This window comes from Rhamphochromis sp. 'chilingali' (genome assembly GCF_963969265.1).
Source record: "Rhamphochromis sp. 'chilingali' genome assembly, chromosome: 2".
NCBI lineage: Eukaryota > Metazoa > Chordata > Actinopteri > Cichliformes > Cichlidae > Rhamphochromis > Rhamphochromis sp. 'chilingali'.
In genome coordinates this window covers 37,370,707-37,385,088 of record NC_137930.1, presented here as the reverse complement: position 1 = coordinate 37,385,088, position 14,382 = coordinate 37,370,707, and the positions used below count along the sequence as shown (strand labels likewise).

The window sequence follows — 14,382 nt, the reverse complement described above, 5'->3', positions numbered from 1 at the left end:
TAAACGTTACAAAAACTGCATTGATGTAATGTCATCTTTTTCATTAGATTTCACCTGTATATCTTCTTAAAATATATTTAAACGCTTTAAAAACTAAAATATGTGTCCTGGATAATTTCCTCATAAGAGGATGTCACTATTATATTTTTTAATGATTACACTATGAAGGATATTTATCAGGCACTTCCGAACTGGAAGTGGTATTACAACATAGGACATTTAGGTTTTTTTGTCCCCTAAAGTCGGATTTTTATTTTTTACATTCCTATTCAAGCATGTAGTATTAGTCTTTGGTCAATGCATTTTATTATTTGTAATTAAATCTTCTCAGCAATATTTTTCCCTCAACGTTCAACGAAAAAAAAGCCAAAATAAATAATAAAAGACAATCTAGAATAAAGACAATGAAACACAACATAAAATAAAATCAATCAAAACTAAAACAAAACAACAAAAACAGTAAAACTGAAGCTTTTTTTTATTGTAAGTAAATACATAAATAAATAACAACAAAATTTATAAAAGGAAGAAAAAAAGAAAAATACAAGGTCATACAAAAGATTACACAAATTATAGAAAACCATGTCAGTTCCAGAGATTAGTGAACTATTTTACTCTAATTACAACTATTTGGGATTTAAGAAGGTAAGTATACAAAAAATAATTGAATAAATTAAACTGAACATATATTTCACATTTCTCATTGTATTTATGACAGTAAAATTATATATAGAAACGGATTGTAAGCTGCATTGTACAAGCCCTTTGCTCGATATCTATTTTGTTTTTGCTTTAAACTGAGAAAAAGAAAAGAAAAAGAACACGTGCTTTTATTATAGAAATAGCTTGAGTCAATTTCCGGTCTGTTGCTTTGTTACCGTGGCGTGCTTAACGTAGAATCGTTATCTCAGTGTGGCGTCATCTTAACGTTAAAGGACCCCGCCCACGGCCGTGCTGGTCACGCCCACAGGCGGCGTGTTAAGAGACATGTGTTAGGAGATAAAGTATCAGAGTTTAATCAGAGCTGGAAACAAGAAGAGAAACGTTAATTTAAACAGAAAAAGCGAAACACACAATGTGCTCTATAATTGTGACACACCTGATCACCTGACACTGCAGCTGATCCAACCTGATCCCCACTATTACGCCCCTCTGCATTTAATTATGAGTTATTCATAATTAACATTTCACATGTTCATTGACCTGCTGTGTATTTTATGCTGCACTTTCTGGTGCAAAAGTGGCCAAAGGCTTACCATGCTGATCATAAACAGCCTGTTACGACTGCTTTGCTCTGTCAGAACATGTGTTTTGATGGGGTTTTTTAAAGCGTCTACAAACATTTGCCTAACAACCTCCCGGTAATCAAACTAATTAAATAAGGGATTAAAATGCTATAGAAGTGTGTTTTAAACAGCATCAGGCCTTACTAAAGAGCTCAAAAAACTATTTCCTTGAATCAGAATCTCGTTTGAATGGCCCACATTCCTATTAAATAATACCAGTTTCTCCAGTTTGCATAATGTTTCCTTCTTCCTTAAAAACATTTTTACAAGAAGAGGAAGTTAAATTAAGCAGAAACACAAAGAAAGAAACAAAAGCTGCCAGATGGGGAAGTTCTCACAGACGCAACCTGTCGCCATTTGGGTTCTTTCGCTTCAAAGTCTTTATAAGCAAGTGTTGGATTATCTCAGCCTCTAGTGGTCATAAGTGGAACTGCAGCGCTGCAATTTCCTTCTGTTTTGTGAGGAGCAGCCAATCAAAAGAAAGTTGGTGCAAAAACATCAGTCCTAAGGTTGACATAAGATAAATAGGGCCATGGACATGCCCTCCAACATGAACTCAAACGCTTTGCAATATAGCATCACTGTGATCTTTAGACTGATCCGACCAAAAACCAAGCTGATCTGATGAAATGTCTACGAGGATTTTGTCAAAGTATCCGGCCTGGAAGGAGCAAAAACGGCATCTTAAAGTGTTGCTTTGTTGGAACTTTGTAGGGGCGGTGTTGTAGCATGTGGAGCAGCAACAAAAGGCACAGATTTTCGCAAGATGATGAGCATGACATGGGGCCAGACGTTGTGTGAACTTAGTAAAAATAGTTAATATAAAATATCTTTCATTAAAATGTCCTGTAGTGTTTGTTAGGTTAAATAATTAAGGTTTTGTTACGGTTAAAAGGAGAAAAAAAAAAAAGGACACAAGCCCAAAGCAGCCACGTCTGAATCACATTTTTATTTAACTTCAGTTGATCGAGTAAGAGTTTATTTATTTCAGATGAAGAGGCAGAACAGAAACACAATAAGACCCCCTGAGGCCAACACGTACAGTATGTCACACTTCTAAACCACCAATGACGAACAGTTTTGAGAAAATGTTCCCAGGACCACGTGCAGGAGAAGCAATGCTGAGGCTGTGAATTTCTCCTGAGTCCAGACTTCAGGAGGACGGACGCACCGATGAGTCTCAGGAATAAAGTGGATTTGTTTTATTCTTCGATTCATATTTTTCAGCTTTCTGTTCAGGAGCACCTGAAATATTCTTAAGGCTGACTTATTTTAGTAAATGTCGTGGCTGCAGGTTCAATGTTTAAAGCCAAATTTCCCGAAGAAAAACAAAGAATTTAAGGTGGACTGAGCTAATATTTTGCAACATTCAGAAGCAGATACTTACAGGAAACAACTGTTTATTTCTGGTTTAATAATCAGACACTGAACATGATCAGATGCACTTTTGAAGTCACAGGAGGAAGCTGTGAAGGTTAGAGGCGAAGCACAGCTGGCGTCCGACTTTGTTTCTGAGGAGTTGCATGGTGAAGTTTTAAACTCTTCAGATTTCAGAAATGAAAGCTACACGGGCAAACTATGGATTCGGTTTCATTTAATGTGCGCTGCCACATGCGGGTGTACTGACTGCATGTGTGTGTGTGTGTGTGTGTGTGTGTGTGTGTGTGGGCGTGTGAGTGCTCAGGGTCGGCAGCGCTGGATGAATCGCGGGTACAGGCAGACGTCTCTGATGTGGTGTCTGTTCAGCAGCCAGGTGAGGAAACGCTCCAGACCCAGACCATAACCGCCGTGAGGACACGTGCCATACTTCCTCTGAAACACACACAGAAGCCTGTTGAAACACACAGCTACCAACAACTACACACATGCAGTGATGCAATAAAGCCAAACGTTAGGGCTCATTCCAGGTGGGCCTTAAAATCTTGACTTCCTGTTTGGTGGTCCTCGGAGACAAAAAGTTTGGAAGCCACTGCATCAGCCATAAGAGAACCACTGTTATCTAATGATAAAGCTGAACAAGGATTTGGTCCCCAAGTCCTGAACTGTCTTTCTTCTGGCCAACGTCGACTAGCGCATGTTTGATAACCTTATTCAAGCTAACGTTACAAACTAACTGCCACGTGAGTCGTTTAACTGCACAAAGTAAAGATGTAGTGAGGTGCACAAAACATCTGAGGTCAAACCAGTGTTCATTTACCTGGTCTGTGTACCAGTAGTATGGAGTCGGGTCGATTCCCTCCCTCTTGTATCCCTCCAGCAGCTCTTCAGCGTCCCAGATACGCATCGACCCTCCCACGATCTCACCAACATTTGGCATCAACACGTCGACCTGCAGCACAGACAAACATACGATACTCGAGGGATCCAGGTAACTCACGTTTTTTGTTTTTGGTAAAACAGAGACAGACCACTGTGTGTTATACTTGTATAACTATGCATGTGACAAATAAAGAACTTTGAACCTTTACTGTGTTTAATGAATATATCAGATCATATCTTAATAAGGCCGCTGGTTGTTTCCTGACATGCCGCTGTATCACAACTGCCGTTCTGCTGTCCTGCCTTTATTTTTAAGATAAAACATTGTTTTTAGTCACAGATGACCTGCTTTAGTGAAGCTCTACACCTCGTCTCTCACACCACAGGTCACTCACACTCTCCTGCCGAGCCTTTAACTCACTCATCACCAACTTACTTATACTTTAAGTCTTTACCTTTTTACCTACTTAATGCTCAGGTTGAAGTGAAGAGCTCATGCTCCTCTTCACACAGAAACTGTACTTTTAGTGAAGGACATGACCTCCCCGCTCTCTAACCAGGCTTCAGCCACACCGCAGCTGGATCTGTGAGGTTCGTACCGACTCGGTGAGGCGTTTGTCCTCGGTGCAGCGCTGCATGTAGAAAGACTTGATCTCGGCCGGGAAACGACAGAGCAGGATGGTCTCGTTGATGGTGTCGGTCATCAGCCTCTCTGGAGCCTCGGGGATGTCCTGACAGAGGGAGAAATATCGACACAACAGGCAAGTCAAAGAAAGAGAGAGAATCAAAGAAAGACTTCATGAATATTCAAAATAAAAAACTCTTCAGGTAGGAGAAAACCGTATTTATAAATTGTAAATGATTGCAGAACATCTGAAAAGACCAAAGTTTGACAGCTGAGCTTTTTAACAAGTTGTACAATAGTGCCCTCTACAGGCGTCTCTGAAAACCGCAGCTCTCTGCTACTGACAGGATCTTTGAAGATCACTTTCCTGTTTGTCTGTCACAAGTGTAGGCCGGCTTAGACGTTCAGAGGAGCTGGTGTGAATAATACTTTAAGGAATGAAGATGTGGGTGTTTTTGGAAAATTTTTAACATTTTAATCGAGGGGACTGTTTTAAAACTTAATAAAACATTGATGAATGTTTAATGGATTGTATGCACTCATGAATTTGAATTGTTTGGAATATGTTTGATTAATTTTTTTTTGATATCAGACGTTTTGGGGACTTTATAAGATGAGCTGAGCAGCTGAATGATGTGCTGTGTTCAACCGTCACCTCTCCGAACTCGTAGTAGGTGCCGTCGTCCTTCTTGACGTCATGCTCTCTGAGCCACTCGATGGCTTCGCTGTAGTTCATCCTCTTGAACGGCCTCTTCGGGGGTTTGAAGTTCTGGAAAAGCCATAGTCACCAAACAAAATATCAACTTTACTACCACACGTGAATGTTATGAGGTCAAATGCTCCAGAATAGTTAGAAAAATGACGCAGGAGCACAAAACTGTCGCTCGTCACGTACAGGGTTGATGTCGTAGAGCAGCTCTGCGGCGGGAGATTTGAGCACTCGGTCCACCACGTCACACACCAGGTCCTCAAGTCTGTTCAGCAGGTCCTCAAATGTAATGAAGGGACACTCCGCCTCGATGTGAGTGTATCTGACCATGGAGGACAATAATAAAAACACTGTAAGTAAATGATAGATCTTTGCAGAAAGGCTTTTAAGCTGTAACGTGGCGACTCACTCAGAAAGATGTCTGCGAGTGCGAGACTGCTCGGCCCGATACGACTGGGCGATACAGAAGGTGTCGCCCAGGGCAGGTATGCAGGTCTCCAGGTAGAGCTGAGAGGACTGCGTCAGGTACGCCTGCTCGCCAAAGTAATTGAGGTTAAAGAGCGTGGAGCCGCCCTCCACCTGAGTCTGCACCAGAGTCGGAGGAGTGATCTACACCGGAAAAATAAATTAACGATTATTGTAGAGCAAAGCGATCCTCAGTCTGATGCCGAGCTGTCTGCTCCTTTTCACACTCAACCCTCAAACTTACTGCTGCTGCATATTTTTCAGAATAAAGGAGAAACGGGCCAATCACAAAGCAGGATAAAATAAAACAACCATAACGGTTTGTAGTTATTACCGACTTTATTTCTGAGCGAGCAGCTGTCGAGTGAGACTTCTCTGTACTATTAAACTGCACTTTTATGACTAAAATATCTGTAATCAAATAAACAAACTGAAGAAGTGATTTGAATGCATTTGGATTTGATAAGAAGATGTAGTACCAGGCTCTTATCTGATAGAGGCTAAATCCTTCAATAGGTCCCAGATAAGACAATCAGCTAAAAACTACAAACTTAGGCCACAGACAGATATTTGCAGGTGGAATATGTGACCAGCTACACTCAAGCAGCTGCTTTAAGAAGACTGGAAAAAAGCTATTTATCTTGCATCTGGCCAGCAGCATCGACTTGACGTGACTAAGGAGCTTTTCAGTTCAGGTGGATCTGATTCCTAATCTGCAAAACTACTCTCAACCTGTGACAGAGGCACAGAGTGTCACTGACTAAAAGTGAGGTCATCAGGTTTGGGGGTTTCTTTCCTTGTTAGAGGTGAAGAAGCAAAAACAAAACAAACCCAACCCCACCACATTTTGGCATCCACAATAAATCTGTGCTTCACCTCGTAGTACCCACAGCTGAAGAAGTGGTCCCTGAAGCACTGTGTGACTGTGGATCGGACTCGGAGGATCTTGGAGACGTTCTCTCCTCTGATCAGCATGTGTCGGTTGTTCAGCTGGACGTCCACGTCCGACTCCTCGTTCAGTAGGTTGTCGGCCCCGCCCGCTGGAGCTAAGCCAACCAGCTCCCAGTAGTCGCCGTGCAGCTCGTGGCCTCCGGGCGCCTGAGAAAAGAAGACGAGGAGAACTCACTGAACATCTCCGTCCTGCATCTGCAGAGCATCTGTAACGGCTGAGGAGGCTCATCAGTGGAAACAGACGGTTTACTAGATTGTTCAGGTTGTTCCTCAGTCATGGTTCAGACTTTAGCAGAAGACAAAGTTTTCTGTTCTGTTCAACTATTAGTTTAACACAACATATTTACTGTACACTGATAAAAATAACAGAAACTCAAATCTCATTACTGAAATACACTTTCAGTCATGCGGTGATTTCTTGTTAGGATGATTCCAGGAAGAACTGTGGGGCATGTAAACATGTTGCTCTGGGTGACCTAGTTTCCTGTGAGCATGCACAGGCAGAGCAGGTTTCTGCAGCAGGTGAGTTTACCTGCTTTCCTTCAGGAACTGCAGTGACGGTCCCATAAATAGCCACCGTGCTCTCTGTGGACAAAACCAAGCCGTTGTAGCACTGGCACTAAAGACAAGAACAACAGAGAGTCGCACTCAGAATCAACTTCAGAAATTAAACAGCTTCTTTTTAAAGCACCAACTTCAAATGAATCACTCCCACCGATTTTGTTAAATCTTTGATTCTCTGCTTAGGCCTGGTGGTAGAGGATAAAAAGAAATGTCTTGAACTACATTCACGGCCAAATGTTTTAGGAGCGGCAGTTAAACGTTTATCCTCCCCAAAAAAACAAACAAACAACTTTTTAATCCCAGGGAGCTCTTTGCAGCTTGTGAATATGTTTCTGATCACTCTGCACAACAACACAGAAACACTGTGAATAAAGACAGAAGCAGCAAAGATTGTGAAAAACCACACCGGTGCCAAACTTTTGGCCGTGACAGGACATGAACATTTAATTTTTAACCATAACATGTAGCTCACAGTGTAGAAAGGTTAAAAATGGGGGTTTATGAAGCTTTACCAGCTGATCGGAGAGGACACACTGGAGGAAACCGGTGCCATCTCTCAGCACAAGGAACATCAGGTTCTTCCCTGGAGGAGACAAAATAAAAAGCAAAAAAACATAATAATACACATATGTTGACTCAAAGTAACATTTTAATTATTTCTATCCTCTTAAAAAACTTAATTTGGCTCAATCTTAAAAACTGAATCTTACTCATTTCTCTCTTTTCACAGTCAGTAAAGAATCTTAAACTTACAAATTAATCTTTTCATTTCAAGTTTGTCATTTTGACATTATTCTTAAATGCAAAATAATTCAGAAATATCCTCGTTTAAGCCTTTAATGCAGCTGTCCGTATTATAAATGAATAACAAGCAACAAATCAGTTTTGAATTCTCTGACTTTGGAATCTTAAATTGAAATGAGAATGAGTAAATACTGAATGGATCGACTGTTTCCTCACCCTGCCTCCTGAGGCGGTGAACCCATCCAAACACTTTGACCCTCTGGCCTCTCTTTTCTTGGAGACGATGGATTTTAACCTGAAATAAAGACAACAATCATCTTTAAATCATCACCAGGAAGAAGAAGAATCAGTGAAATGATTCAGACTTTGGAGACATATTTATATTTCTATTGATTGTTCAGCTAGTTTGGGGTTTAAAACAAACTTCTGTGTTTCAGCTGCTCAATTCAAACAGCAGCAAACCAGCCAAAGCTTATCGCTCCACACAAACCATTCTGGTTCAGGAATGTCGTCTGTGAACTGTTTTCTATCTACACAAAGCCAGTTACTTTCAGCTTAATCTACTTTCTTTGTTTTTAAACTGTATGTGACTTTTATTCAGAAACGCTGCATCCGCTGCAAAATATTAAAAATGAATGTAAAGAACCAAAAAGTGAAACTTTAAGGAACAGGTTAAGAGGGCTGTTCTTATTTTTTCTCATATATATTCTTTTACAACAATTAATTCTCATAAAACGGTTCCCAATAAGGAGGTTTATAAATCTGCAAGCAACCAAAAGCTCAGGCCTTATATTTCAAATTAAATGTAAACATAAATCAAGCATAATGCAGTCATTCAGTGATTTCAGATAGAAACGAAACAAGCTGTTTACTTTGAACTGTGAATCATGCAAAGCTACTCTGAGTCTAACACTAAAAAGATGGAGCTGGAAATGAGGCTGCATTCAGAGCTGCTGTTCTTTGGACTGTTTTTTGCTAACTTCTGTGTTCAAGTTCAATCAGACTTAAAACCAAACTTTCTAACAGGAGCAGGAGCCAAAATACAGGTAAAATAAGAAAGACTGACTGCTTCAGCCTCAGGCAGACTGGGATCGTTCTTAATGACGATCTTCTTGGCTTCCTCCAGGTTCTTCTCTCTCCTCTCGTTGTCCTCGGCCTTTACGACAAACACAGCGGAGCCATAATGAAGAGAAAAGCACAAAACGATTGAATCTGTAGAATGTTTTGTGTGACCCACTGATTGTAGGAAACATCTCGAGGTTAGACACAAACCTCCTTCTTTTCTTTGGCATCGTTCTTTATCTGCTCGCGGTTAAAAGCCTTCTTTGCGTTCTTCATCTGTGTCTTAGAGATCACCGCCCAGCGCTGAGGGAGACGAGGAGGAAAATAAACTGAATCAGTCATTAATAACAGTTAGTAAAAACAGGTGCTGCAGCTGGTACTGGAATAAAACTTGCAAAGTTGGGTTCAAAATGGTAAAGATTGGATTTCTATCCTTGTTAAAGTGATCATCTATAAATATAACCAACCTCTCCCTCCTTCTGGGACTCTACAAAGATGGTGGGGAACGGCTCCTTTCCAGCAAACAACAGAGCCTGTGAAGATCCAAAGACACAGTGAGGTGCTGACAGACATCCCACAATCCATGCAGCCTGAAGCATTTTTACCCGTGCACATCTGAAGTAAACAAACAAGTTACCTTGAGAGGAGTTTTGAAGGGTTTCTGCTCCGTGCCATCTCCGTCTTGGTCGCTGCCACATTTATCTGACACATACAGCTCACCTGAGAAACACCAGCACAGTCGGCTCAGTATTTTCTCAATATGTGCAATCTCTTAAGTTTCTGGCACTCAGATTTTACCTGCGTTCAAGGCAGGGCTTACTCGTCACTCAAGAGAATTAAAATGCTGTGAGAAAAACACATTTAAAATACTTCCACACATCGGTACTAACAAGGACAAGAAGGAGACATCACATTTCTCCCACGTTAGCGCCCTCTTATATGAGAATTGAATTTAAACTTCTGCCCCTCATATATAAAGTCTTGCAAAATCAGGCCCCACCATATCTCAGACCTCAAAGTACCAAATTATCCTAGTAGAGAACATTGTTCTCAGACTCAGAGTTTCCAAAAGAGGAATCAGAGACAGAGCCTTCAGCAACCGGCTCCTACACAGGAGATCTTCCTGATAGCTAAAGAATGTCAGACAAAGAGGCAGACACCCTCTGTACTTTTAAGTTCAGGCTTCAAACTTTACTTGTTCAAGCTTATGGGATCAGGTCATCTTGCACCATCTCTCATTTATTCTGGTTCCTTTTAAAAGTGAGTACATCCTCATAAGTGACCGTGTGACCCTTGGGGTTCCCTCTTTAATATTGTAATATAAAGCTAATGAGGTGACTGGCGCTATATAAATAAAACTGTATTCGAATTTAGTCCTGGTGAAGAATTTGGAGATGCAGTACCTTTCACACGTACTATATACCACTGAGCAATGTGATCAGCAAGATTGCATCATATCTGTGACATGTAAAATAGTCAGCTATCAGGGTAACAATAGGCAATGGTAAAAACTAAGAATGTCACGCTTTTTATCGATACACGAACTTTACATGTAATGTGTAAAAATCTGCTGTATATTTACACCACATATGTGTGAATTCTATCATAGTGACACCCTAAAATGAAACCGAAAGTACCTTCAGTTTTCTGCTTGATTAAAACAGACTGAAATACAGTCACGGGTTAGATATTGGTTTGATCAATTAAATAAAAGACGGTGAGATATTCAAATCCAGGTCTGCCGCAGCCTCCTTTTGCTTCTCCACTGCAAACTGACAGCTGCCGTGGCTAAATGTTAGCATATCCTTGCTAATGTTTTCGTTTGTATAATGACTTTCATTGGTTCTGCAGCGGTAAGAAGGGCCGATCGATGCGTGATCATGCCACATATTAGCTCATATCATTCCAGAGACCTGACAGAATCAGAAATCGGCGTTACACAGCAGGCTAACTGCTAACATCTCTGCAACTGATGCAATATTAAAGCCACACATGTCTGTGGGAGCTAGCTAACCAGCTAGCTCACTCTCCTTCCTTACCTACTGAGATCTGTTCCACGTCTTTCGTTATCTCCGTCGCCATTTCAGCTCTGTTACTGCAGCAGCAGCCCGCTAAAACTCGCTAGTTTTATATTTAAAGAATATGGAATTTAACCTCCAAAGCCGACGACCGGTATTCACTGCTAACCGGTTACATGCAACTTTGCATCAGCCCTGCTACAGCCTGCTCTCACACACACTGAAGGGAAGAGGGAGGAGACTCAAGTGTGTTTTCATTTCCCAGGCGCTGATTGGCGAGAGTGGAGACGTCAAGCAAATCCAATTGGTGGAATACCGCGTCAGTCAACTTATGTGCCATAACAATGCGACCAATCAGCAACGGGGACTGAAATCAAAGAAGACTCTTGTGGTTGATAATAGTTTTTCTTATTTTGCTTCTTAGTCTATGAATATTTTAATTGTTTGCTATAATCATTGGGGGCAAAGATGCTTCCGCATTTGATGCTATAATTTTTTTTAATTATTTAATGCTACCATGTGCCCATGGTTCCACATTCATAAATGTAATTTTATGAACAGAAAGCCAGATTTTCAGTCAGTGAATCTGTCTGGGTGATCTTGATACCTTTCACCTTAAGTAGAACTATTTTCTACTTTTAAGCTCTGGACACATTCAATACGCTGGTGTGTTGTGTTTAGATTGAATGTGTTCTGACATTTATAATTTAAGAATTCATCTCTGGTCATGGGCTCTGTCTGTGACAGTAAGACATCCCATTCAGTTCCTCTCAGAGAGGTTTTTGTCCATTCCTCACTGGGGATGTCCTGTAGTTTGTCTCTGGTCTCTGACACAGCTGCCGTCACATCCTCGGTGTACCTCTCAGGATGAATATTGATGCTGGCTGAGTCGGGAGCTTCACTGAGACTTGACAGCAAGGTGTAGTTGTGTAGAAACTGGGTGGGGTCCTCTGTGTGAGAGAGCTGCTCCAGCTCAGTGTTTCTCCTCCTCAGCTCAGAGATTTCCTAATGCAAGTTACCCTTAAAGGAAGAAACCTATGACAGAACCAGGCTCTAGAGGGGGCAGTCAACTGTCAGGACTGGTTGGGGGGTGACTGTGAAGAGAGGGGAGGGAGATGGGGGAGATGGGAGAGGTGTTAGTAGTTAAGGGGGGGGGGGGAATTAAGCTGAAATAGAGGTGGGGGAAGAAGAGGTGACATTGGAAGTAGTGAAAGAAGGAGTCACATATTAAAACTGGAGAATATGTTGTACTTGTTGTAGTGTTTCATCATGGGTCCAGTTTTTACCCAGGTGCTTAAAGCCCTTCTTTACCCTCATGTAACACCAACAGTAATTTCCAACCACTATTTCCTGTTCCTGTCAGTCAAACAAACAGACGACAAACATCTTCTATAAACAGGAATAATGTCATTTTATCGGATTAGAAAACATCTAATCTAGCGTTGATATTACACTGCTGTTTAGTGTCTGGCTAATCTCAGTGTCACCAAAATATCTGCCCTACATGTCAAACAATGAGAGAACTTGAAACAGTAACATCACCTAGCAGCTTATTTTAATTAGTGCTAACGTTGTGTTTGCTGGCTAACATTGCTATTATTATAGTCACAGTTAATTGACTTTGAATAGCTTTATTTCAAAAGTAATTTTACAATTTCACAGCCATTTAGCTGTGTTAACTGCACATGCTGTAGGTCATAAGGCGTGCATGGATCATTTTTATCATCAGCCTCTTATCTTTTGTCCACCACAGGCTTTGCCATGATAAATTGGTCAGTTGACAACCAGGAGCCGTACACCTTAACCTCAGAGGCCAGGACATCCAGGGGCAGTGTGAACACGCATTTGTTTAAATGGGACGCAAGACGGACTATAGAGGGCCACCCCCTTGCCAGACAACCAAGTGCTGTCCCTGTCCACGGCCAGTGTGAGAAGGACTCTCACTAAAGTCAACCCACACAAAGCTGCTGGACCAGACAATATACCTGGACGCGTGCTCAGAGCCCGTGCTGACCAGCTGACTGATGTCCTAGCAGGCATCTTTAACATCTCCCTGAGTCAAGCGGTTGTGCCACAGTGCTTTAAAACCACCACCATCATACCTGTCCCCAGACCTTCCCAAAGCCTAATTACACAATGATTGCCTGAGCCTATTCTTGTTAAATGATGAAAAACTCAAAGGCACGTTTGGGCAGTGGATCTGTGTGAAATCAGCAGCTTGCAAAACTAAATCAAAATGTGTGCTATTGATTCTAAAAATAGAAATCACAATAAAGTTCAACATTTACTAAAACCGCCATTCAGTCATCTGAGAATCTTTCCTCATGAAATTATAATGGTTAGATGAATGTATATGCAGTGATTTACTGATCAATGATAAAAGGGGAGATTTATGCAATAACGAAGACTGTCATGAAAAGTATTTGGCATCTGATCTCCTGTAACCTGCGGAGCTAAGCTGTTTTACCAGCTCTGCTCTCTGATTTTTCTTTTATGAAAAAACACAAGTTGTCAAAGTTATTTGTTTGCAAATGTATTTCAGAAATATCGACATACTTTTTTTTAATCAGCAGAAACTTTATGTCAGTAGTGCAAAAACCTGCACTGATCTGACCTCATTTCTTCCTCATCCTGATTCCTGACCTGGGAAGGGAGAGAAATATTTGTTTTTGTTTGTCTTCTTGTTTTATTTAATTACTTGTGGGATTTGGATCCAACACGTAAAGTATGCATATTATGCACACACACAAACACACATGCAGCTATTACCCATTTCTTGTATTCTTGAATAAAGACATTGATTTGACACATTTAATTAGCGGCCAATTGTTTTTATTGTTCAATTATTAAGAAAAAAGAAAAGGTGGGGGTGGGTGGGATGTAAAGGGAGAGAGGAGAGAAAACCCCAACAATCCCCTCTGAGCAAGCACGAGGCGACAGTGGATAGGAAAAACTCCCTTTAAAGGAAGAAACCTATGACAGAACCAGGCTCTAGAGGGGGCAGTCAACTGTCGGGACTGGTTGGGGGGTGACTGTGAAGAGAGGGGAGGGAGATGGGGGAGATGGGAGAGGTGTTAGTAGTTAAGGGGGGGGGGGGGGGGGGAATTAAGCTGGAATAGAGGTGGGGGAAGAAGAGGTGACATTGGCAGTAGTGAAAGAAGGAGTGTTCTTCCTCCAGAAGAAGCGTTTTTTCTTTTTCTGCTTTTTCTCGAGGATGAGGACCAGCTCCTCGATTTTTTCAGTGTTTTGCTTCTGCAGCTTGTTGCATTTTTTCACCACTTCTTCTTTTTCGGCTTGTTTTTCTTCCAACCTTTCTTTCAGCACTTTAGATGTTGCCTCCTGTTTTTGTAGTTTTTCATTTTCTCCTTCCAGCTCAGATGCTTTGAACTTCATTTTGTTGTAAAGTTCTTGCAGGTTTAGGTTTTTCTTCTCAAACTCCTGGAGAAGAAGTTTTTCTTCTCGCTGCTTACTGACCAGCTGTTCTCTCTCTTGAAGCAGGTCTTGATATTTGTGCAGTGTCTCATCCAACTTTACCTGCAGCATCCTGTCGTTTCCCTCCATGAGCTGGAGTTGGCACTCCATGTCTCCCTGCTTTCTGTCCAGCTGCTCTTTCTCTTGAAGGATTTCTTTATTTTGTCGCAGAGCTTCATCAAGCTTTCCTTGCAAGCTTTCATTTTGTTGCTTGATGCTCTGCAGATT

General features: G+C 41.3%; 1 protein-coding gene and 1 long non-coding RNA gene across 2 annotated transcripts; one reads left to right on the top strand and one right to left on the bottom strand.

Annotated features, from left to right (window-relative positions):
• Nucleotides 1-2,216: 2,216 nt before the first annotated feature.
• nars1 (asparaginyl-tRNA synthetase 1) lies at nucleotides 2,217-10,912 on the bottom strand. Its single transcript, XM_080873538.1, has 15 exons — nucleotides 10,705-10,912; nucleotides 9,303-9,385; nucleotides 9,133-9,198; nucleotides 8,876-8,968; nucleotides 8,670-8,759; nucleotides 7,820-7,898; nucleotides 7,372-7,442; nucleotides 6,828-6,914; nucleotides 6,221-6,442; nucleotides 5,289-5,488; nucleotides 5,066-5,201; nucleotides 4,826-4,939; nucleotides 4,145-4,276; nucleotides 3,484-3,615; nucleotides 2,217-3,098 (listed from the first exon to the last, which is right to left on the bottom strand). The coding sequence occupies exons 1-15, from the start codon at nucleotides 10,745-10,747 to the stop codon at nucleotides 2,967-2,969; spliced, it is 1,680 nt and encodes a 559-aa protein (XP_080729664.1). The 5' UTR covers nucleotides 10,748-10,912; the 3' UTR covers nucleotides 2,217-2,966.
• On the top strand, nucleotides 9,406-13,485 carry LOC308391090. Its single transcript, XR_013970566.1, has 3 exons — nucleotides 9,406-9,925; nucleotides 10,949-11,074; nucleotides 12,437-13,485. It is a non-coding gene; the product is annotated as an uncharacterized lncRNA (long non-coding RNA).
• Nucleotides 13,486-14,382: the final 897 nt, after the last annotated feature.

What these genes read in the sequence shown, in the direction of transcription:
- nars1 (XM_080873538.1), bottom strand. Translation starts at nt 10,747, where the DNA reads ATGGCGACGGAGATAACGAAAGACGTGGAACAGATCTCAGTAG. An exon ending in TCACCGCCTCAGGAGGCAGG is followed by an intron (nt 7,443 to 7,819) that starts GTGAGGAAACAG and finishes TGTCTCCTCCAG; the next exon opens with GGAAGAACCTGATGTTCCTT. An exon ending in TGCTCTACGACATCAACCCT is followed by an intron (nt 4,940 to 5,065) that starts GTACGTGACGAG and finishes TGGCTTTTCCAG; the next exon opens with AACTTCAAACCCCCGAAGAG.